The sequence below is a fragment of the Corvus kubaryi genome, unplaced genomic scaffold (genome assembly GCF_017639235.1).
Source record: "Corvus kubaryi isolate FWS band 111438036 unplaced genomic scaffold, C.kubaryi_AGA036_p1.0 37397, whole genome shotgun sequence".
Classification (NCBI taxonomy): domain Eukaryota; kingdom Metazoa; phylum Chordata; class Aves; order Passeriformes; family Corvidae; genus Corvus; species Corvus kubaryi.
The window spans coordinates 20008278-20033234 of NW_024581136.1; the positions used below are offsets into that span (position 1 = coordinate 20008278).

The 24957-nt window shown below is 47.5% G+C and overlaps 1 protein-coding gene across 7 annotated transcripts; it reads right to left on the bottom strand.

Moving 5' to 3' along the window:
- Positions 1-1516: 1516 nt before the first annotated feature.
- Positions 1517-24604, bottom strand: MFSD1 (major facilitator superfamily domain containing 1). 7 transcript variants are annotated; one of them, XM_042042105.1, is made up of 21 exons: positions 22808-22826; positions 22623-22708; positions 19546-19624; positions 16015-16154; positions 14226-14409; positions 12932-12984; positions 12390-12502; positions 11971-12013; positions 11544-11611; positions 11021-11129; positions 10306-10408; positions 9523-9621; positions 8625-8736; positions 8074-8130; positions 7397-7553; positions 6684-6781; positions 5873-5985; positions 5448-5495; positions 5225-5285; positions 3039-3153; positions 1517-2812 (listed from the first exon to the last, which is right to left on the bottom strand). In XM_042042105.1, the coding sequence occupies exons 5-21, from the start codon at positions 14245-14247 to the stop codon at positions 2753-2755; spliced, it is 1431 nt and encodes a 476-aa protein (XP_041898039.1). In that variant the 5' UTR covers positions 14248-14409; positions 16015-16154; positions 19546-19624; positions 22623-22708; positions 22808-22826; the 3' UTR covers positions 1517-2752. The 7 variants fall into 7 exon arrangements, 6 of the variants coding, with proteins under 6 accessions (XP_041898039.1, XP_041898040.1, XP_041898038.1 ...); XM_042042106.1 differs by lacking the exons at positions 22623-22708; positions 22808-22826 and adding an exon at positions 24268-24604 and having other exon boundaries at positions 14226-14405; XM_042042104.1 differs by lacking the exons at positions 22623-22708; positions 22808-22826 and adding an exon at positions 24268-24604.
- Between the last annotated feature and the right edge of the window lie 353 nt (positions 24605-24957).

Sequence of the window (24957 nt, forward strand, 5' to 3'; positions counted from 1 at the left end):
CTAACGTTGATTGCGATCATTTGAGGAGCAGCCCCGTGTTTACAGATCCACAGCTGTGAAATCCAAATCCCAGGCAGAGCAGCTTGGTCAGGGGAAGCAGAGCAGGAATTATTTCCTTCCTTCTGTTTCCTGGGAGGCCCCACCTTTGGCTTGAAGAACAAAGGGATCCCAGCCCCAAATCCCAAAGGGACAAGGAGGTTTTCCTCCAGAGGTCAGGTCCAGCTGGATCAGACAAAGCTGATCCACAAAAAACTCCCCAAACCCACTCAGAAAGACACGGAATAGCCACAGAATCCCTGAGGCTGGAAAAGAGCTCCAAGACTGAGTCCAAGCTGTGCCTGATCCCCACCTCGTCCCCAGCCCAGAGCACTGGGGACATGTCCGGGAATTCCTTGGGCACCTCCAGGGGTGGGGACCCCAAACCTCCCTGGGCAGCCCCTGCCAAGGCCTGAGCGCCCTTTCCATGGGGAAATTCCTGCTGCTGTCCACCCTGAGCCTCCCTTGTAATGGAGAACACCAAGACTTTACCCACCCTGGAAATAAATTCAGTCGAAGAGAAGTGAGGGGTTGAGGTGCTTTTCCCAAAGCTTGGACTCTATTCCACGGAATCACAGATTGGGTTGGGTTGGAAGGACCTTAAAGCCCACCCAGTGCCACCCCTGCCATGGGCAGGGACACCTCCCACCACCCCAGGGTGCTCCAAGCCCCAATGTCCAGGGACAGTGCCAGGGACGGACTCCCTGTGCCAGGACCAAGCCGGGTAAATCAGGCACCGAACCACCCTCAGCAGCTGCAGCCTTGGAGGTTTCCATCCCGATTTCCCAACGCTCCCGAGGCAGCAGCGGGGCAGGGCTGACCTCTAGCGAGGGATGCCTGAAAAAGGGAGGATTTGCTGGGATAAAGCTCCCCTCGCACCCGTTCCCTGAGCTCACCCACGGCCCCTCCTCCCGCAGGGCTCCGCAGCCGCTCCGGGCAGTGGCACAAAGCCGGTTCTGAGGAAGCTGGTCCAGTAAACTCCTGATTTTGAGATATTTTCAATAAATGTTTCCATCACTACCCAGTGAGGGTTAATCCCCTTTCCCAATCTCGGATCCTGCCTGGAGGGGGTTGCAGCTGCCAGGGGAAGTTGCTCTGTTTGTAGAAGTCCCCCCCCAGGACTGGAGCAGGAGCCTGGAGGGTACAGAGAATTCAGGAACCGAAAATGAAGGAAAACAGGAACTTCAGGGTTGGATCATGCATGAAATGCCAACCTCGAGGGAACAGCAGACGAGTTTCTCCAACCAAAATATGTCAGAGTTCAAGAGAAGCAGAAGATGAAGAGCAAAATTCAATTTATTTCTCTCCCTCCCCAAGAAAAATTCATTATCCATCAGTGGGGGCAGCTTTGCCTTCGGATCCTCAAAGAGAAAATTCCCCCAAACCCTCCACCCCTTTGGGGAAACAAAACTTTGCTTAAAAATTGCCCCAGCAACTCCCAAAGGCAACCCCAGAACCCTCAACAGCCAAAAAGCACAGGTGCCAGTGTCCATTTTTATTTAAAAACACCCAAAATTCACAGTCTGCAAGGAAACCAACCAACCACCCACCCCCTTAGTGCTGAGGAGCCCAGAAAGGACCAGTAAAAACCAGCACAGCTCAGGGGGGCAGGAAGTTCCCACGCTGCTGCTTTGTTTTGCCAATTGTCCTTCAGAATCCAGAACTTCCACCCAAAACAGCCCTTCAGGAAGATGAGAGTTTTCCAGGAGCATCAAAGAAATCTGCACTGCAAAGTCTCTCTCAAAACCAGCTTTAAGACCTTGAGTTCTGCTTAAATTACTGTAGGCAAAAATAAAACATTCTACGTAAAATGTAATATTTGTATCCCAACAAACTCCTCTCTCCACAGCCAAACATTTCCAAAGGCTCTGGAGCGTTTTGTGGCACACGAGGAGTCCCTGGAGTCACCCCAGGAACATTCCGCCTGCTCCTGGGGCTCCACAAACCCCCTGCCCCTGCCCTTTAAAGCAAGATCAGCTCACTTTGGATAAATTATCCCTCATTACCTTGAGGAGTAATTAAACCAAAGCAAAATGCACTCTGCAGGAGCTCTGGGAACTCCCTGTTCAGCAAGGAGCCTTCCATTGAAAACGATGGGAAAATGCTGAGTTTCACCAGGGAATTGAAAGCTTTTCCCTCTGCAAGCAAAATTCAGTTCTTGTTTTAACTCTTTTTGCAGTTTTTAGTCACAAACTCTTAAAAATATATCAGTTTTCACAAGATTTAGGGCTTGTAGAGGTTATTGCTGCTCCTGAGCTGGGATGAATTCCAGGGTTAGCACTTTTGGTACTTCTGGAAGTGGAGTTTCCTCTGAAATACTCACTTGGGAGTTTCTCCTTACCTTTTCCTCCCAGAAACATGGAACAGAGCAACCAAGGTGTCCAAGAGGAGAGGCTGGAAAAGCCCCACTTCCATCCAGGCTCATCCCAGCAATTTAATTAGGGAATTTTCCCATTTCACACCCGGAGATCCAATCCTGGCCACTGACTCAGCTACTCACGGAGTATTTGAGACAGGAGGCTGGAGCAAGTACTCAGAGGTTCCACCAGAGCCAGAATTTCCCATCAGGATCTCTGAATTGCCCAGGAAGGAGGAGATTTAGCCAATATTTGAAATCTAGGATCTAGGCTTGCAGCAAAGCACGGAGCATCTGCTTGTGCTGGGCTCTGTGTCCCAGGAAATTCAGTGCATTCCTGCTTTTCCAGAGGCCAAGGTGCTATTTCAACACACTCCTGTGGGCCAGGGTCGATAAACAGGAGGAGTAATGAGCTGGGAGCTGCAAAAAAATAAAATTAAGACATTCCTCAACTTCTGGGGTGGGCCAGCCATTGATTCCTTTCCTTCGTTAGATTTTTAATCACTGGGAGATTTATTTCTGAGAACAAGCCCCAGGAGTTTCACTCACAGCTGGAGCTGCTGGCTGTTAGGAACAGCCAAATTTCTAAAATAAACCCCTCGTTACTCTAGTTTTTCATTGTCCTATGACCCCCTGTTAGTGATACCTGAGCTCCAAGTCTGGACAGGTATTTATTCCTTAAACTAAAGGCATCAGCTTTTGGCAGCAATTTTGCCAAATCATCTTCGTTCTGCCGTCTGAGCCTCTCCTGCTCTTCTGCTCTGCAAAAGAAAAGTGCCTTCAGATGTTTGCCCTGAGCAGTGTGGAGCCAAGCAGGGAATTCTGGTTATTCCAATACCTAAGAAATGTTTTGGGGTATCAGATTAACGACCCTGAGACATGCAGGGGTCAGTAATTCAGTGTAAAGAAACAGAGAGGCTGTTTTCTGCAGGTTCCTTTTATTTCATTCCAAGATTTCAGCAGAAAGAGAAATCTCTTGGTTTTTCACAGATTACAATGTGCTCAGGGAGCTTCTGTAACAACTTTTATATCTGTTAAACAAACTTGCATCCCTTAAAGTAAACACTGCAATACAAAGAGAATCAAGAAGGCAATAAAAGACTGCTCAGCAGTCTCAGAATTCAGAAATCTCCTACAAAAAAAAAAAAATGTCCATTTGAGCATTTGTGGCTCTTTTTCCATCAAAGTGTCCGAAAGGAAACAAACCCAGAGCTGGAAATACATTTAAAAAGTGGAATTTGCATGAAGACAGTGACAAGAGCAGCAGTGAGCTGTTGAGAGCTCGGGGTGAGCTCTACCAGAGAACAAAAAATGGATCAGAAACCTCCAGCCAGCGGGGTGTGGGCACAGGAGGGCACCCTGCCCAGCCAGGGCACAGGGCCCTGCCCCGCTGTGCCCCCAGGACAGGGACAAAGCAGGGACCAGGCAAAGCCCAGCTGTTAATGAATCTTCCAGACAACTACAGTGCACCCTAAACTCTCCTTCTTCAGTGGTGGTGGTGCTGATCAAGTGTTCCCACTTCGGGATGGGGTTTGCTACTCAACTTTCCTTTCTGAAAGAAACAGTGGGACAACAATTACTGCAAACACTGGCCTGGGGCATCCTAAACCCCACAGATCCACAGGAATCACTGGAATTGTTACAGGGGGAGAAGCAGCTCTGTTTGGACACAGAATTGTGAGGTTTGGGAGGGGTTTGGTGGGTTTGTATCAAAAAAATGGGATTAAAAATCCCTTCGGTTCAAGGAAACCCATCACAATTAAGTCAGGTTTTAATTTCCTTGAGCTTTCCTCAAGATTCATGTGTGGAAAAAACAGGAAAAAAACATATCAAACCTCACCAATCCCCTTTGCTCACAGGTGCCTTGGGTTTTTGGGGATTAATTTAAGTACCACCATATGGGCACAGTCTACTTTTGGACAAGCCCATAAATCCATTTGCAAGAAACATCTTATTAGCAAAGTATCTGGATCAAACAGGTCTGATATTATAAAATATATAAATATATACAACTGTGTGATGTACAACATCTGCAGGTGAGATGTAATTGCCTATTAAAAAACAAAGAATTCCAACAAAACTACAGGAAATGAGCTCCAGGATGTGAGGGAGCTGCTGAGCTGAATTAGGTCAGAACAGAGAGCATTCCAACGGGAAAATTCCATGTTCTTCACACAGCAGCAGCTGGAATTCTACAGGTGTGGTTTTGCAAGCTGTGATTAGCCCCACATTGATTTATTCTCTCACATAAAAAATGTGAAATTAAGAATAATGAACATATTTTAATAGGATGAACCAGCCTAGTCTATGGGAGTGTCCCCACCCATAGCAGGGCTGGGAACTGGATGGGCTTTAAGGTCTCTCCCAACCCAAACTATTCCAGGAACTGCCAAAATTTCCTTATTCCAACCCTTTCTGCCACCTAAAGTGCTCCATTTCCTTTTAAAGGAAGTGAATCCCATTTTACTGAAAAGTCCTGCCCCATTTTCTTCCTAAAAATTAAAACTTCTCACTGTAACAAGAGCACTTGTGACAGATCTGACCCCCAACTGAGTTTTACATCAGTGCTGTGATTTAAACTCAACATTTTCCACCACATTTCAGTTGGAAGGCCACTGAAATAGAAGAAAATAGAGAGGAAAAGTGGCAGGAAAGGACACCTGGATAACTGCTCCTTCAAATATTGATCCACAGGGGCAGGAGTACGAAACCCTGATACAGACTGGTGAGAAAATCAATCCAGTCCAAACCAGACTCGAGACAATGATCTACTGAATCCCTCCAGGACAAACATTTCCCAAGGCCACTGATATTCACTGGCTCTGTACTCACTCAGAAGCAGCAGCTTTTTGCAGTTTTGCCCTTTTCTTTGCAGACCAGTTGAGATCACCACCTGTAACAGCAGCAACGTGCACACTGAGACCTTGAAAACTGGGATTTCTGTGCCTTTGGTATCAAAACTCACCACAGGGGTTCTCAGAGCACTGAGAAGTCTGAACTTACTTTACAGAAGTAAAGACTGAGGTAAAGGGAAAGAGAAGCTGCAGAGACTCACCTGTGAGGTGATTCACAAAGTACAGCATGACCACAGCTATCAGTGACACTGGGAAAGGAAAGGGACAGGTTTAGGCAATAAATGAACAGGTTCAACCCACAACCAAGATTTTTCATGGTAGTTGTAACTCAGAGGAGTTTTCTGCTTTTGTAAATCCCCCATGCTCACGGCACGTGGTACTTCAGAAAAGGATTTTAATTTTAAACTTACACTCTAAAAGCATTATTTGTCTATTTTTCACTCCATTTTTTAAACACTGAAACTCTTCACGCTTCAAGAAAACCCCAAACCACTTCACTGGCTGTGAGTTCATCTCAGCACTGCCCCAGCTGACACCTCTAGAAGAGGAGTCATTTCTGTTTTCCAGGAAATAAAAAAGCCCAACCAAGCTTCCTGAAGCCACTCCCAGCGTGTCCCACACTCACAGCAAACACAGGCACTGAAGAAGACTTCCAGGAACAGGTATCCCCTGGTGTCCAGGATCATGCCAGCTGCTATGGCAATCACTGCCAGGCCCAGGTTCTGGATGGACTGCATGCTAGGACAGAGCAGGAGCACCACATGGATGTGATTCCTTCGGGAAAGCTCCTCAGTGGCACTGAGCTAACAGGAGATGAGCTTTCCCCTTTTCCTGGGACAGGTGGAAGGCAGGGTTCCAGCTTTGCAGAAGCTCCTGTGCCTCCCCCCAGGCTCGTGCTGTGTCCCAAAGCCACATCCCCAGAGCAGCCAGGGCTTCCTGCTCCAAACCTGGAGGAGCTGGGAACCAGGAACGGGTTGGAACTGCTCAGATCCAGTGGTTCAGGAGTGTCAGGAATCCCAGAATGGTTTGGGATGGATGGGACCTCAAAGCCCATCCAGTGCCACCCCTGCCATGGCAGGGACACCTCCCACTGTCCCAGGCTGCTCCAAGCCCCAATGTCCAGCCTGGCCTTGGGCACTGCCAGGGATCCAGGGGCAGCCCCAGCTGCTCTGGGAATTCCAGCCCAGCCCCTCCCCACCTTCCCAGGGAAGAAGTCCCCCCCAGTCTCCCATCCAGCCCTGCCCTCTGGCAGTGGAAGCCATTCCCTGGGTCCCGTCCCTCTATCCCTTGTCCCAAGTCCCTCTCCAGGTCACCCCAAAGCTTCTCCTCTCCAGGCTGGACAATGCCAACTCTGCCAGCCTTTGCTCCAGCAGAGCTGCTCCATCCCCTGCTCCTGCTGGTGCTCTGGATTTGCACAAATCCATGGAAGTACTTACAAGCCATAGGCAGTTCCCAGCTGGTGTTCTGGGACGACAAAGGCCACCATGGGCCACAGGGCACAGGCCAGCAGGGAATAGGCCACTCCCAGCAGGCACTGGGGACACAGGGAGAGGCACACAGGGTTAGAGGAGAGGCACTTCTGATGTCAAACTCTAACAAATGAACACCTTGCCCTTCCCTTTCTCCCAAAAGTGACAAAAAGCGAGCTCAAGTAACACCTCGTGCAATGAAATTCCAAATAAATACCCACATTTAGAACTTCTTCCAGGAATGACCCCCAAAATAAACTCTGTTAATTAAAATTGAAGAGCCTGACTGAAAACCCAGAGCTGCACCTCGCTAGAAAAATGCCTGAAAACTGAAGTTTTTAATCCCTGCCCCACTGGTGAGCACCATAATCCTCAGCTCCAAACAAGTATTTCAGGGCATCTGCTCTCAGTAATGCAGATTTTTACTGAGGTTCAATCCAGCACATCAGAGGCACATTGAGCAATAGTTATAAACTTCAGAAATAAACCAAAAGAACCATTTTTAGGAGAAAAGTGAGCACCTGGCACAGGAATTTACTAATGGAGTGAGGCATCTCTTCCACCTCCCAACTGGCAGAACAATTCAGCATTAACTCCATTGCTTATTTTGTACTTATAAAAGAAATACTTGATACTGATTTTATTTCTATTTAGGTCTAAATCCCAGAAGAGCAGGTTACCATGGCTATCCAGGGGTTCCAGAAGGTAAAGGCCAGCATGATGTGCGAGGCCAGCGTGGTGATGACAGCACACAGAACCCAGATGATGTTCTTGCCAACTTTATCCACCAGAAGGCCGAAGACTGGGGACATGGGGGCTGAGATGATGTACACAACGCTGCAGGAGAGGAAGAATTCAAGGCTCAACACTCCCAGAGTCATTTGTTAACTGTGAGGTCAGGAGAAAAAAGCACCTCCAAAAAAATCCCAATCATTTAGAATTCCCAAAAGGTTTCAGGCATCCAAGGAAAGAGTGACAGAGCTCTGGGAATCACAGCCCAGCAAGTGTTTCCTTGTTGGGTTTTATCACTTTGGGGTGATTTTTGCCACATCACAAATTCATCCTCAAACGACCAACACTGAGCTCTTTTAGTGTTGTTATTACACTGCTTTTATCACTCGGAAAAGAATCACCAAATACTAAAATAAAATCCTTCAGAGCTTTTTCTTTGCAGTGTGAACATCCATTTTCAATAAAAAACACATCCACAACTCCCAGTTATTCCTTGGGTCATGCGAAATTATTTCTCCATTTAAATCCAAGTCACAGGAGATCCCAAATCTCTCCCCACCTGCCCAGAGCCCAAAAATACATCCTAAAATTTGGCAGCATTCCTAATTAATCAATTCCAATATACCTGTTAATTGCACTGGCTTCCTGGGGGGAAAATCTGAATTTTTCAATAAAGAAAACCCTGAAGGAAGAAAAAAAAACTATTTAGGAAAATGCAGACTTGAAGGACATAAAATCAAAATTAAGTTAGACAAAGAGACAAGAATCTCATTTACAAGAAAATCAAACAGAGCTTTGACATAAACATCCCAGATTCTCATTTATAATTAATTTAGGAGCTTGTTATCAGACTCCACAGATTTTAATTTAAGGATTGTTCAAATTATACTTTGGGGAAAACATAAAATGTCCACAGCCAACATTTAACCCAAATAAGATGAGATATTGGGTTGTAAACATGGAAGGAATCCTACAGGACAGCAAATTCCACCCCGTGTTTTAAATCTGTATCCAGTTTTAATCAGGAAATCAAACATTTCCTCACGCTCCTGAGTTCTGACAAGTCAGAGTGGTAACTCCCACAAAGCTCAGCAGGTCAACGTGAAGCTTTTAAGCATTTGGTTAAAAGCCTGGCCAAATTCCAGAGGAATAGCTGGAAAAGTGAGCAGCACTTACTTCCCAAGGCCGATGAAAGGGAAAACTGCTGCGTAGTAACACACACAGATGATAAAGATGAGCCACAAGGACAGGGAGAAATCCTTCACATCTGTGAGCTTGATCACTTCTCCTGCAGTGGGGCAGACACAGCATGGATTCAGTCAGGATGAACAAACCTGGCATTCATCCCCACTGGGTAACACCAGTGATCCCAAATGCCCCCTGAAGCACATCCCTGCCCCTGCCTGGTTGGAGTTTACCCCGTGGGACTCACTGAAGGATGTCCAGTGTTAAATGCACGCTGCCAAAGCCAAACACACTGTGCCTCCCACAGGAAGTGATGGACAAGAGCTCCACAGCCCCTGCAAGTCCTGAGCAGCAGAGTTCAACACACCTGGCCAGGGAAATCTTTCACCAGCTGGAAATTCCTGCCTAGAGCCAGGCTGGACACTGGGGCTTGGAGCAGCCTGGGACAGTGGAAGGTGTCCCTGCCATGGCAGGGGTGGCACTGGGTGAGATTTAAGGTCCCCTCCCAACCCAAACCAGTCTGGGATTCCACTGCATCTCAAATTTAATTTACTTTTAATTGGCTTAAGTTCTCCCACATGGAAAACTCAAGCCACCACACGCTGACAGGGAAGAGCTCCCTGGTTCTGCATCCCTACTGAAGGGAATCAGATCAACTCCAACAAGACACAGAACTGGTGGCAAGGGCACAAACTGGTGTGAACTTCTATTTTTATAAATAAAGCAGGTGACAGTGCATCTGCCTCTTGAACTGGTGTTTAACACTAAAAATTCATGTAAATGATAACTGTGAAGATGTTCAGCAGCAGCCACCGAATTACCCCAAATGCAAACCTGCCCTGTGCAGAGCAGCTGGAAGGGTCTGTTCCAGCTCAGGCCCACCACTCACCTGTTTTCCCTTGCTCTTTACAAAGCAGTTTCTCTGCTCTCCTGTCCAGGTAAGCCAGGATTAAAGCACAGCTCAGTGAGAAGAGACAAGTGACACCACCTGAAGAAGGCAACACCACGTTTAGCTAACGACTCAAAGAGTAATTTGGTTTTTCAGCCCAATTAGTGCAGTTTTTGTTGGACATGTCAAGGCACATCGAGTTTAACACCAGCTTTAAGGCTCAAGAGCTGTGCAGCTCAAAGGTTAAGGTGTGCAACAGGTGTGCAGACACCTGCCTTGGAGCACAAACATGAACATACATTTATTTTATTTAAAACACGACCACCAATCCCCCTCAGCACAGCCAAGCTCCTCATCTGCACCTTGCAGTGACAGAAACAAAGCCTGGCCTTACTCCCAACACCAGGGTCTCCATGCCCATGGCTCTGAGGGAAGGGAACACACCCCAGAATTGTTCAAATTCTGCTTTTACAACCAGACAACCACAGGCAAGCTTTGACACCCCTCAGAAAATTCTGCAAGTCTTTCCTTTGCTCAAAGCATGTGAAATATTTCATCTCCACAAGACACAAACTTGAATTCAGCAACCCCAAAAATGCCACAGCATTTCAGCAGCTGCAGTGACCTGAGGGAATATGAGAACATGATACAAAGGGTGCTGGAATTGCTCCTCTGAGGCTCAAACAGATTTGTGCTGCTTTTAAGTGGTTAATAAGTGCTTTTAAGTGGTTAATAAATCATTAACACACATGCAGGTGGACAGCAACCCAAAACATCACTGACCTATCAGGAGAGCCAGGCCGAGGGTGCTAGGGCCAGCATAGCCCAGGAGATCCTGAACTCTGGAGTAGATCCATCCCATGATATTCATGTTCACCGTGCTCCCCTAGGCACAACAGAGCCATGTGAAGAACCCAGCATTTCCCAGCTCCAGGGATTCGACAGGAACATCAGGCAGAAGGGTTTATTGGAGACAAGCAGGGAAAACGCTACCCAGGGAACTTAAACCAGCAGGGAAAAGGACACAAATGATTCCCTGTTGGCTTGGTAACAAATCAATCATTGCAACAACAATATAACATCACAAATTTAAATTTATACCAATCTGGAAGGGTTTTCACCAAGACTTGAGAAGTGCATAAACCCCACGGGCACGAGCTCATAAACTGAGCTGAATTTAATGTACTAGAGCACACAGGATTCCCACCTGACAGGCACCAGGAAGAAGCAAGCACCTTTTCCCCTCCCTTTGCCCCCAGAAAGGATCCATGGCTGCAACCCCAAGACTACCCCCAGTTAAGAGCAGTTCAGCTGAGAGGAGGCAGCTGCTCATGAGCACCAGGCTGAACATCCTCCAGCCCCAGCAGAGAGCAGCTCACTGCCCCACCAGGGAAACACCTGCAGAGCTTAAAACCACCCCAGGCTGCTCCAAAGGAGCCCTACAAGAAGGGGCACAACTCCTCTCTTCGTTCTCAGCTGTGCACTGGTGCAAGCTTACAATTCTGGCCATGCTGAGCTGCAATCCAAACACCAGGTTTAACTCCTTGCCCTTGAACCAGCTCACTGCATACGTGTTCTGGGCCACTGCCAGGGACTCACCACCTATCCTGAAAAGCAAAAGAAAACGTTTAAAATGCAGCAGGCAAAGCAGCGAGGTCCTTGGCAAGAGCAAGAGCAGAATTTCAGAGAAACCTGGTTGTGTACAGGCAGAAGGAATGCAGATTTCTATACACAAGGCAACAGAAAACAAAGATTCAGGAACAGAATTGCAGTGATTTAAGAATCACTGGTGGTTCCACAGGTTTTGGTTCAGCAAGACCTGCAAGGTCCTATTTTTTGTTTTTAAGTTACACAGAGAAAGCAAGCAAAGATCTTGCACTCCTCAGCTTTAGAGGTCTCAGAATCCAACCATTTTGTCTCCAAGAGGCAGCACTTTTCCAGGAGCGTTTTCTAGGGTTGGATTTTGTAGTTCTCTAGATGGCCTTACCTCAGAGAGCACAAATCTGCTCTTCCAGACTCACCCAAATATGAATCTGCCCACTTCCATCAGCCAGAAAGTGTTAAACAGTGCTCCCAGAGCAAACACCACCTGCAAAGAGCATTGAAGGAAAACGATAATTGTGCATTTCGGGTATGGAACAAACCAGAACCGTGCAAAAACAGGAACAGAAATGCTTTTCCCTTCCCAGAAATACTTCACACCCAGTTCCTGCTCTGCTTTTTGGTCCTTGCTCCCTCTGCTGTTCATCATATCCAAGCTGGCCCACCCAGGACTGTCCTCAACCAATTCCACATCAAACATGTGGCTCCTTCCCATGATTTCACTCACATTCCAAGATTCCCTTTTCCCAGATACTCCAGCACAACCCAGGGTTCTCCCATTCCAGTCCTCAGCTGTCTAATGTGGAACACAAATTCATCATCCTTCACCCCCTCCCCTGCACTCACCTGCCCAACACACACAAAGATGCTGAATATTATAGTGCCCAGCCTGGAAAGAAAATAAAATCAAATCACTTCATGCATAACCAGAATCTTCTTTTCCCCTACAAAACACTGTGTTAGACCTGCAGCAGGGAAACAAGGAGAGGTGCATGTGCAGTAAAAGGTCTCTGTAATAAACTGTGCAGCTCAACAGCTCCCCTAGAAAACAGGCAGTGCAAGGTGGTGCTTTTTAAGCAAATTTATTTAAATTATAAAGGAAAGGAAGCTCAACTATATTGTTAAAACATCCTAAATTGTGTGGGGAAAAAATATTGGAAAAGTTTATTGCAATGCGGAAAAATTTTATAATATAAAGCTTAAACCTCACCTGCGCTTTTGGCTCATCATTCCTTGCACATGAGCGACACAAACATTGCACTCACCGAATTCCAAACACTCTGTCTATCAGGAAACCTCCAAAGAAGCACAGAACCACATTGGGCCAGGAGTACCAGGCATAGAGTGCCATGAACTGGGCTGTGTTCACCTTCATGTCCTGCATAGCACCGGGGGAATTATAAAAGGGATTATTCCTGAGCTAACTGCAGGGACACAGAATAAATATCCAAGCAAACCGTGTAGAAACAAGTGCATTTCTGACCTGGCCACTGCTTGTCATTCACAGAATTCCAGACTGGTTTGGGTGGCAAGGGACTTAAAATTCATTTTGTTCCAACCCCAGGAACGCCTTCCACCACCCCAGGCTGCTCCACCCTGGCCTTGGGCACTGCCAGGGATCCAGGGGCAGCCCCAGCTGCTCTGGGCACCCTGTGCCAGGGCCTGCCCACCCTCCCAGGGAACAATTCCTTCCTCTATCCCACCTCCCCCTCTGCCAGCGGGAAGCCCTTCCCCCCTGCCCCGTTCCTCCACGCCCATGGCAAAGGTCACTCTCCCTGTTTTTCAAAGCCCCCTGGCAGCGACTCACCCGCTGAACCTGCGTCTGCAGAGCGGCCGGGTTGTCGTAGCAGAAGTAGCTGCCTGCAGGGAGAAGGCGACGGCTCAGCGCTCCGTCCGGGCACCCCGCACACCCGGAACCCCCCCACACGCAGCCCCCCAGGCCCATCCCGCACCGAATCCCAGGAAGCACATGAGGGCCAGGACGAGCAGGCGGTGCGGGAGGCGGCGGGGGTCGCAGGCGGCGGGCAGGGCGCGGGGGGGCCCCGGGGAGCCGCCATCGCCGCCATCGCCGCCCAGCAGCGCCCGCTCCTCCTCCGCCATCGCGCCCGCCCCACGTGAGCGCCCGTCACGTGCGCCCCGCCCGCCACGTGACCCGCGCGGGTCACGTGCGCCGTTGCCACGGCAACGCCGGGCCTGGGGCCTGCGAGGGTGGGAAATGGGAACTTAAAATAAAGCTAAACAATGAAATGTAAATGTGAATGTAAATGTGAACGTGAACGTAAATGTGAATGTGAACGTAAATGTGAATGTGAACGTAAATGTGAATGTGAACGTGAACGTAAATGTGAATGTGAATGTAAATGGAGTTTGAGGGCCAGGCTGCAACCAGTCCGCAAACAGCATCCAGGGAAATGCAACAGCTTGTAAAATGGCTGTATTGTTCTCTTTTTGGGTGCTAAAGTCATGGGATCATGGAATCATAGCATAGTTTGGGTTAGAAGGGACCTTAAAGGTCATCCATGGGCAGGGACCCCTCCCACTGTCCCAGGCTGCTCCCAGCCCCAATGTCCAGCCTGGCCTTGGGCACTGCCAGGGATCCAGGGGCAGTCCCAGCTGCTCTGGGAATTCCATCCCAGCCCCTCCCCACCCTCCCAGGGAACAATCCCTTCCCAATCTCCCATCCAGCCCTGCCCTCTGGCACTGGGAAGCCATTCCCTGGGTCCTGGCATTCCAGCTCCTGATGAGCAGCTCCTCTCCAGCTTCCCTGGAACTCCCTTCAGACACTGGAAGGCTTCTCTTCTCCAAAGTCTTTTTTTCTTGCTCCAAAAAGTTCTTCCTATATTAGACCAACCCTTGAAAAAGGTGGTTTTTTTTACTTTAAGAAGCTCCAACCTTCCACCAAATTTCATCTTCTTGCACCAAAATGACCCAAATCCTGTGTGCACATCAGCAATTGCTTTTTCATTAAAAATATGCTCTTTTTCAATAAAATACGCTCTTAATGAGGCGTATTTTTTTATATTAATCACATGAACTTGTGATTTAGTTCAAAGGATTTATTTCTGTTTTCACAGTGTAGAAAGGAAAGGGCTGTGTTTTACCTGATGTGCTGAGCCAAGACATTTCACCGTCCAGCTACTCTGTCATGAATTTGCTAAGGAACCATAGAAGAAAGTCAAAATAACTTCTCAAAACATGCAGGTATCACGTTGTGAATCAGCTGCCAGCTGCTCTTGGACATGAAACGCTTCATTTCACTTGATTCGTGTCTTTTCAGAGACCTGTCTAAACAGAACTGTGTTATTAAATGAATCCTTTTCAACTGCTCTAAACTGGCTGCGATTCCTTGAAATCCGAGCGTCTCAGTTTACCAGAGCAGCTGTGAAAAACATGGTCTTAAATTACAGGGCTTTGCTGGAAAAGCAGTTGTGCAAGAAATTTGAGAGTTTCTGTGACCAACTCAAGGATTTCAGTGACAAACTCGAGGGGTTTTGTAAAAAACTCGAGGGTTCCAGTGACAAACCCCAAGGTTTCATTGCCACTTGAGGGAGCTCAAAGATAATTGACCTTGCAGAGCACCTCGAGCTTCCTAATTCCAGGGAGACAATTTATATCCACACATAAAAGAGAGAACTTTGGAAAGAAATCTGTGTCTGGTGACATTTTAACACCAATTCCTTGATTTTATTCTTTAAACTATTCTCACATGGATTTCAAACCGAGCTAATGAGTAACTCAGATGGGCAGTGACAAGATGCCAGCACTTTGGCAAAAGGATCCCACAGAAGCTTTCTCCTCGAACTGGGGATCCATTTTAGCCTTTATTTCAAGGAAGATCCAGAAAAGCAAATTTTATCTCCCTGACTCTCACAAAGGCAAAGCCACATAGTGAATAAACATATTAAACACAATAAAGTGCCACTTCTGATGTAGGATGAGAATATTTTGGCCTGGATTCAGCCGTGTATTCCAAGGGAAAGCATGGAAGTGAACAGCTGGCAGAGGCTTTAGGGATTTCCTTACCAAAACTCCTGTTAGGTTGACTTCATTTAATCAATTGCCCAAAAATGCCACAATCTCTGGATCGGGATTTCACCCTGCAAACTTTTGTCCCAGAGTTTTGTACACTGAAGACCCAAAAATTCACTCTGCAAAAATTCTGAAAAATTGACTCTGCAGAAATACTTCGGAGAGCTTCCAGCAGCCCTGGGGGATTGGCTGTGCCAAGTGCAGTGGCAGAGGATTCCTGGAAAAAGAAATCCTCGGCCCAGAATGGCATCCTGAGTCTCGGCGGTGCTACCAGGAGGATTTTGAGCACTGGTTTATGACGTTCTTGTCCCATTTGAGTTTATTAACCTGTAGCATTAGAGGGCAAGGCCTCCTGACTGGGAGACATTCACTGTGTCACTCCTGTCTCAATGTGTAACAAATGTGAAAAGAGCCAAGAACCTCCTCCCTTTTCCTGTGCAAACAGAGGCACAAAACCATGTGACCTCAAAGGGTGAATGTTGTTCAGATCTCTCTCGTAATTTAAACTCAAGAACCCTGAATTTGTCTTTTTTCTTTCAGTCATTACCCAAGTGAGTTGTGCTGCCCTGAAGACATCAAGCTCATGGTTTCGTTATGGCGTGGTTTTCCCTGTCCTCTCTTCTGACTTCCCTTGGGAAACCAGAGATTCCTCTGAATTTGCTTACTCTGAGCGACTTCCTTCTTTTTCAGAAATAAATGGAGAAGTGTTACTGTCCCTCTGAGTCGTTCATTCCTAATAATTTCAATTTCATCCATGCCACGTTCCCACACTATTACTGTCATACAAAAACATGTAAAGGTGGAAGGGTTAAACTATTTAAACTGGCTAGAAAGCTACTTAAATCAGTTAAAAATTATTACCTTTGCTGCTCCTAATCACCCACTGAGCATCATCAGTTCAGTACTGGCAATGATCCCTCATGTGGAGCAGAGCTGAGCAGGTGCCAGAGCCACAAAGGGTTCCCGTGCTTTCACTCATGCACGAGGCAGTTTTCGTGAACCTGAAACACATGCAGTTTTATTATATTCCTTTTCAGAGCTCTCAGTGGGTTTTTCATGTTCTTTTCTTGGCTGTGTGCTTAAATATTTCCTATTAAACGAGCCTGGGGCTGTATTTATCTTGTCCTGTGTAACATCAGGCCCTTCGTAGGAGAGTAAGATACGACAGCCATGCATCCAGAATATTTACCAGGAGAAAAAGGCTCTTTTCCATTTGCTGTTTCCCAATATTTGCCCTTCTCCCCAGTCACATCCACCTTCACCTTGGCTTTGACCTTGCTGGTGCCTGAAGCTCGTGGCTGTGATGTTTCTGGGAGTTAAGCCCAGGTTGATTCCCACGTGCATTGCAGGTGAGTGTTTATGTCCCAAATAAATACAGTGGATTGCTCTTAAACTCAGGCTTTAGAATGTTTGTTACAGATGCAATTGCTGCCTCCCCATAAATCAGAGCACTTAAAGTGCCATATGATCCTAAATGCTCCTTTTAACAGCAGCAAATGGAGGAAAACCTGTGTACAGGACTTTATAGGGGCCATAAAATCCTTGTGCTTGTGGCCTCCCCTCCTTGCACTGCCTAGATCAATCAAGTGCAAGGAGCACTCAGGGCAGTAAATACTCCTGGGAAACAAAGATGAGCTTCCAGGCTCAGCTCCTCTGAGTTACTGCTGTCTTTGGGAAGATGCTTCCAAACTGCAACGAAGCAGGAGCTGCATTTCACGTGATTAAATTGACTCCACCATCATTACCCCATGATCCATTTTCTCAAGGCAAAATCTCGTGCTTTTCCCCCCAAAGGATGAAGGGTCTGTCACACACAGGCGTGCAAACAGTGTTTCATCGCTCCACCTGCTGAGGAATGGGTTATTACAAACCTCTCTGCCTCACTCAAGCATTATTGGGCTTTTATGCACCAGCTCAAGACGAGTCTGATTTCTGCAAAGTGCTGGGGAACGGCTGAGGGAGCCTTTCTGCCCCATAAATCTCCCTGAGAGCAAAGATCCTGGCCTGAGGAAGCTCCTGTGCTTGGAGGGGACTCTGTGCCAGAGCAAACAGCTCCTGCCCTCTGCCGGGTCACAGCAGCACCGAGCGGGTGGGTTCATGGCTCCCTGTCCTACGCTGCTGCTCAACGCTGTTCTGCCTCCTTCCTGAAATCACACAGCTCTTCCCGAGGGCACCTGGCACCAGGCTCCTTCTCCCACAGCCAGGCCAGCTACTGGAGTGAAAAACACCCCCAGGGAGAGGAGGGTAGGAGCATCATTCATGATGTGCAGCTTCTCAGCCACACCAGGGCTTGCAGGAGGAGTTTTTGGTGTTCCAGGCCAGGCTGGACGGAGCTTGGAGCAGCCTGGCCCAGTGGAAGGTGTCCCTGCCCATGGCAGGGGGTGGCACTGGGTGATTTTAGGGTCCCTTCCCACCCCAAACCAGTCGGGGATTCCGTGATTCTGGGAATTCAGAGCTTTGGGCTTTTGGGACTATGGTTGAATTACCAGGTAACACTTGAACTTGGCTCCATGCACAACTTTCCCTTTGTGCCTGTTTTCCTCAGAATACACAAATTCCTGGTGGATGTTAACAGTGCTAAGTTTTAAAAATCTCCAGGTTATTTGGTGGAAATACTGAACAACTACAGCTGCCTGAGAGGCACTGAAGCAAAGCATTTACTGGAGAGTTCATCTTTGAAAAGATGCATTCTCATAACTTTTAAACTTCTTAAAACTGTCCTGTTTCTCCCAGCGGGATGGACATGAAGGATTTCATAGCTAAGCCCTGGAATTTCAGGAGGAAGCTTTGGTTCTGAATCAGATGCTGAAGGTTGGTGCCAGCCAGCCTCAGTGCCCTGGGAATGAAGGAAGTTCCCACCCTGGACAAGGGCTCTGCTTCCCTCCTCTGGCTGAAGGCCAAGGGAGAGCTCTTTGTCACCAGGGCTCCTCATTCTCTGGGAATGGGAGTGGATGGAACCACAGAAATGGATGGGAGAGGGGAGCTGCTTCCCACTGACCCCGTGGCAGGGCTGCACCATCCCCTTGGCATCCCTGTGCACATTCCCCACACAGAAATCATCCTGTTCCCAAATGCAGGGCTGCTCCCAGCACCCAGGCTGCCGCACATTCCAAGGATCCAGCAGAAGCTCCTCTTTGCAGCCTCCTGCTGTCCCCTCTCAGCTCTGGGTTGTCTCCCTCAGTTACTTTATTCCAAAGGCACATCTCCTGCCAGACTCCTGCTTTTCCCCTGCCCAAGCCTGAGGATCTCTGCACATCCAGCAGTTCCTCCTCGGCCATTTCCTCTGCCCTGCAGTGACTGAACTTTGCTGGAGACTTTCCAACACCTGGGGCCACTGCGGTGGATTTCTTTCCTTCTCTCTGCTGCAGCCTGGAGAACTTTCCAAGCAAATCACTTGATTCAGTGCTCCCGTTGTTCCCTGAACTTTAATTCCTTTGCTCATACACCTGATCCCACTTTCAAATTCATTCCCCCCCCTGTGGAATTCCTTCTCACCAGCTCTCCTAGGCCTTGGATCTGAGGAAATTCAATTCAATTCTATTGCTGTAGTTGACATGGTTATGTTAAATATTCTCATTGGGTTGAGACCTTTCAAAATGAAACCAAAAATTAAAAAATCACTCTTATTCCAATAATCCTGAGTCATCTCCACATATCCAGATTTATCTCAGAGTAGGAGGCTTTGCTTCATAACCCAAAAAAGTGATACCATGGGGAAAAATTACAGAAAGCTCCAATTTAGAGGAAAAGAGAAAAGGGTGGCAAAGGAGGAGCAGAATCATTTCCTTATAGGCAAAAAATTGGAAACAAGCTGGAGAGGGGAGGAAAAAACCATTTCACAAAGTGATAATTCAAATTAGAGGACAAGACATGACTGTCTAACTATTTGTTAAAGGAAGGGGCTGGAGAGGAAGATGAAGTGCAATTTTCTTTTTTACTTCCTTCAAAGAATGAATGACCAATTATTCTGCACAGCAAAGAAAAAAATCACCAGTGATCTAATCCTGAAAAAATATTGTTTCCTTTAGAAGCATCTTGCTCAACACTTGATTTCACACTTTCACTCCCAGATGACAATTCTTTGCATTTTTACATCCCTGAGCTCCCCACCTTGTGGTTTCCAAGTGCAAACAATTTCATTGATATTATTCATGGCCTGAGAGAAGGAAACAAGTGGGTTCATGTTGTTCCCCATAAATGACAAGTGAATAAACACAAGTCCTGCAGGTGAGAAACTGAAATATTCCCCTCACCCTTCCTGGCACCACAGCCAGCTCATCCCCACTGAGGAAACAGGAAGGGAATTATTCCCAGCCCAGAGTTTCAAGGAAAGGTCATTGCAGCTTTGTTGGCTTGGAAAATGTCATTTCTTAGGGGACCTCCAGGACTCACCTTCTTCCCACAAGGCAGGAAAAATGGTGCTGGGCATTCACCACCTGAGTCAGAGCTGTTCCTGGGCTCCACTTCATTCCTTGAAAAGGAGGAAAAGAAGAGAATTCTTTGAAAAAAACCTGGTTTGAGCATAAGGAAAAGAGTAAAGCAAAGTTCTGAGATGGTTTGAGTGGAAATTATGCTGTGCTTGGAGAAGCTTTCCCTCACAACTTGGTTTATTTCTATATTTACCTCTTCCATTGAGGCAAATCCTAAATGCCATCCACCTCTTACCACCAGCATGAGGAATGGATCCCAGAGACATGGGAAGGCCACATGGGATTTTTCCTCTCCCTGCTTCCATTGGGAACAACATTCTCAAAGATACCAATATTGCAATGACTGTAATTGGACACATAAACCATGATCTCCTTGGATGGGGAGGAATTCCCACCATACTGACCTGGCCATGGACATCTCCTGTGCAATCTGCTTTGGCTACACTCAGAGGAGCTGAAACCCTTCCGAGCTACAAGTTCTTTGTCCTTTTAGAGTCATCCCAGAATCCCTACATTTGGAAAAGGCCTCCAAAGGATCAGTTCAGCTGTTAACCCACCACTAAACCACGTCCTCAAGTGCCACATCCACAGGCTTTTTAAACAGGGCTGGGGATTCCACCACTGCCCTGCATGGGAACCAGCAGATGAAGTCAGATTAGAAGAAACTGAAGAGAAAAAGAAATGAAGTTTGGGGTTTTTTTCTCTTATCTGGAAAGCAAATGCGGGGTTTTGTTCTGGAAATTCGAGATCCACAACCACAAAGCATTCCGAGAAAATACAACTCCAGGCTCAAATATCTGACATCTAACAACAAGTGCCAAGTGCATGGCTCTGGAAAGCGATAGGGAATGGAAAATGGGAAGGGAAAACTGAACTCAGCAAAGGGAACAGATAAAAATCCTGCTTTGGAGAGCCGTGCCAAGTTCCAAGATCCATCCTGGATCTGGAGCGCTCGCTTCCTTGTTTTAGTTTGTTGGCAAACTGTGTGAAATCCCACTATCTTGTGTTCCACTCCAGCAATGAGTGCTTTGGGGCAGGTCTTGGCTCCAAATCTCCAGCTGCATGCCCTGTATCCAATCTCCATGGAGCCTGCTGGGGAGCTCCTCCTCAGTTCTTTGGGAATGAGCCTCTCGGGCTCTGGCCAAGCACTGGCAACCACTGGGCTGTTTTGCTTGGCTTCTCAATGTTTACATCCCCACCAGAAGAGGAGAAACAACTGATGAGGGCTTTTATAACTTCTTAAGACCTGATTGTTCTGGGCAATTCGAGCCAGCAGCTGCACTGGAGATAAGGGGTGGGATGAGGCACATCCAAGCCCTGCTCTGCTGGTGCTGGGGAGGAGGGATGGCACCCCCAGAAAAGTCAAATCACAGCTCGCATAGTCAGGGTTCCACCTCCGCACCCTCAGGAGTCCAAAGGCTTCTTTTCCAAAGTCAGTCTTCCAAAGTCACTTTTCCAAAGCCACGCTGCAAGCTGATCAGAATTCATCAGCTTTGTATCATTTTCTTGTCTAAAATTCACATGTTGAAGTTTTAAGGCTGCCTGTTCCTTCCCTGCTGAGCATTCCTGCCTCCAGCCCGAGCTGTCCCAACATCATTTCAGCTTCTACTCCACTCATTCCCAGCCCATTCTCCTGCACTTTCTGCTCACCAAGCAAGAATGAAGCTTTTTATAAGCTTCTTCTACCGGCACCTGAAAGAGCAGTGCTGCTGTCAGCACACTGCCAGCCCTTCCTTCCTCCCTGGGAATATTTCCCACAGCCAGCCTCACACCCTGCGTGCCCCACAGGAAAAGTGCCTTTCCTACAAAACCAAAGGGCTGGGATTTTCAGGGAGTTATCAGGAGATAATGCCTGATAGTGGCTGTGGATGGAGTCCAGCAGCTCCTCGCAGCCCAGCAAGCCCCAAACACCGAGTGCTCCCAGGAAATGGAAAAGAAACACACATTCCACGGGACTGGGAAGAGTGGCTGGATCAATCACTGCTCCCCACACACATCTTTAAGGAAATCAAGGAAAAAGAAATGGATTCCAAATGGCATAACTGGCTCCCTGGGGCCTTGGCTGGGGGTTTATCCTACAGCCACAGCATCCCGATCCCGATGGATGCAGTGCCTGGCTCAGTCCCAGGCTGGGGCTGGAAGCAAAGCACCAATAAACAGCTTTGCTGAGGCAGCATGCTGTGCTGGATCTGTGAGAAAATCTTGGTGCTGTTGCAATGTTTTCCTTGTTGCTTTGTGCACTCTGCAAACAGATTTGGCAAGCATTGTTACCCTAGGATCCTGCTCCAAGGTTTGTGCTGGGTGCTCACTACTAATACCTGCCACAGCCTCCTGGGCTTCTCTGAGCTGGCACCGAATGCTGGCCCTGAAGTGACAATTTATTGCTGGTTCTGTTGTCTCAGGATAAGCCACAAAGCCAATAAAAGTTATCAAAAGTCCCACTCCCAAAGCGTCCCACTCCCAGGGCTTGGGGATGCTCCTGCTGACTGTTCCCACCACCTCTCAGCTAAGGGATGAGCAAGAAAAAACTGGGATAAAGTCAAGGAGCTGATGTCTGAAATTTCTGTTCTGATCAGCAGCTGTAAAGGTGCTTTAGCCCCCAGACACTGCTGGCTCCATAGACAGGCTGTCTTTGGGTTAGGATCATGGCAGGGTTTGGGATGGAAGGGACTTGAAATCCCATCCAGTGCCAGCCCTGCCATGGGCAGGGACACCTCCCACTGTCCCAGGCTGCTCCCAGCCCCAGTGTCCAGCCTGGCCTTGGGCACTGCCAGGGATCCAGGGGCAGCCCCAGCTGCTCTGGGAATTCCAGCCCAGCCCCTCCCCTCACAGAAAACAATTCCTTCCCTAGATCCCATCTAAATCTCTCCTCCTTTAGTCTAAAGTCATTTCCCCTTGTCCTGTCACTCCAGGTCCTTGTCCAGCTCTCTTGCAGGCTCCCTTCAGCTATTGGATGGCCACAATTAAATGTCCCCACATCCTTCATTAAACAGATTGACCAGGGAAACCAGAATTGCTTCAAGTATCAGCAAGACTGACCTGAACTAGACTCTCCTGAACTCCTGTCCCTCCCTTGCTTTGGAAAACAAACCCAGCAAATGGAAAGATGGAAACAGATGGAAACCCTGCAGAAATAACAGGACGAAAAATTCACTTGGATTGATTTTTGGTCTTGATCTTCTACCACCTCACATTTCTTTTAACACACAACCTGTTCCTGTTACCTTCTCCAGCTCATTTCAACCTTCCTTGATTGCAGTGATGTCACCTCCTGAGCCAGCCCTCTCTTCATTTGGGTAAGAAATGTTTTCTATTCCACCCATGATGAGCAATTAGATCATTCCTGCCAAAAATCTGTGTGAGTTCAGCACAGGTGCCTGTGACTCTTCCCCTGGGACTGCCAGGCATTTCCTCTTCCAACTAAGTGAAATATTAACATCACACCCCCCTTTTAATTGTCTTGTTAAGAAATGGGAATTTGTACCTAAATCAAATTTACCCTGCTGCCTCTCAAACCCTGCAATCACTACAAATATGCAAAGTTGAGCATTAGATTTAAGAAGGCTGGGAAAAGGAATTCATTAAAAAGAAATCTCTGACCTTTTGAGCTGTTAAAAGCAGTGTAACTCCCCCAGCAGCACCTTCTGAATGCACCAAGAGAGTGCATCTGGGGCCTTGCATGAGCTCTCCTTGCGCCCTCCCAGCGCTGCCACTGCGATCCAGGAGTTTTCCATATTGTTAGCAATTCCCTTAGGGAAGAGCCTCGTGCATCCAGAGGCCTGGAGCACAGCCAGAGGATTTGCCAGGGGAAGGAAAAGGGCTCTGTGCTGATGGGAGCATTTCCCATGATTGTGCTTTAAATACGCCCAGCACTCCCTCCCCTCCCATTGTTTTCCTCTGGAATCAAGGGCAGCCAGGATTAGGGAAAAAAAGGAACCCAAAATGTCAATGTAGGTTGCAGCTGTCTGCAGGGAAACTCTCCAGTGTCTTACACAGAAAAAAAGGGAAAGTTCTCCCTTTTTCCTTTACATAATAATTTCCCTTAAACTTTCTGTATTTGTTTGTATAATTAAATACTACCCTCAATTAGAAATCCTTTCAAAGGGGAAGGTGGATGATATCAGGGATTAAGGAAGGGAAGCTTAGCCCCAGTATTACTTCAGTCATGGCTTACACGTCTCTCTATTTCTATTTCATATACATGTGGCATTATGTTTTGTTTGTGAACAAATCACCAATCTAAAGAGCTCTCGATTAAATATTATAGCACCAGGCTCTTAACTGGCAGCAAATCATTTAATCTGGGGTAATTGTATTCACTTCATCCATACAAATAGTTCAGCACATTCTATAACACAAATGCCTGGAAGAATAAAATTCCACAACTCTGAAGGCATTTTTTCTTTGGGGAAAAAAAAAAAATTAACAAACCCATCCTGGACATGGATTTATATTCTAACCCAAACCCAAATATTCTAACCCAAACTCCTCCCTGTGAGGGGGGAGGCCCTGGCACAGGGTGCCCAGAGAAGCTCTTTGCTGACTGCTTCCCTCGCGGCAGAGCAGAGCCGCAGCCCCAGAGGCTCCACACTCGCTTCGCAGCTCTGGGGTAACCAGCCCGCGTCTCATGCACACACTTTCCTCCCCCTTAACCCCCCAAAAAGAGGAAAGAAAAAATACTCACCTTTCTCGGAGTCTTGGTGCACAAGATTTTACGTGTTTAATTACCGCGGTACCTCAGGGAGCCTTTTCTTTCCTTTCTTGTTGCTTTGTCTCCTCTCTTGCGCTCCGGGTGTTTGACTGCAAAGCCCCCTGACCCCGCCGGGAAACACAAAGCGAGGCCGCCAAAAGCGGGCGGGGGCCCCCCCTGCTCTGGGTTCCCCGGGAGATCCCAGAGCTGAGCCTTTATCCCCGTACGGGCCCCAAATTGTGAAACACGAGGTTCGCTATTTGTAAAGTTTGAAGGGAAGTTTAAGAAAAGGGACAATTAGGAGACAACAGCAAAAGGGGCGGTACGGGCGGCTGCTTCGGCAGAGAGCCAAAGGCGCACCTGTACAGCCAAAAGATCGGCTTTAAAAGTACATCGCTTATTGTTATTCATCACTATCATGCATCATTCGTTAATTCTTTGGAGTTGCTGAGTATCATCTTATCAGTCTTATCTTTTTCCTTGGCTCCATTCCCTCTGGTTTCGGTTTTTTTTTTTTTTTTTTTTTTTTAAAATTTTTCCAGGAAAGGGAAAGCCCCCCCCCCCCCACCATCCTTCCCAAACTGAGCACCCCAACTGCAGACATTCTACAGCATTACATTACAGAATCCAGGCAAAGCTTTTCTCACATTAAGGACCATGAAAAAACCAACATCGCAATCCATT

Coding starts and splice junctions, on each gene's coding strand:
- MFSD1 (XM_042042103.1), bottom strand. CDS start 13,224: ATGGCGGAGGAGGAGCGGGCGCTGCTGGGCGGCGATGGCGGCGATGGC. Junction 8,737..9,522: donor TAAAGAGCAAGGGAAAACAG/GTGAGTGGTGGG, acceptor GCCCCACTGCAG/GAGAAGTGATCAAGCTCACA. Junction 8,131..8,624: donor CCTTTCATCGGCCTTGGGAA/GTAAGTGCTGCT, acceptor TTCTTCCTTCAG/GGTTTTCTTTATTGAAAAAT.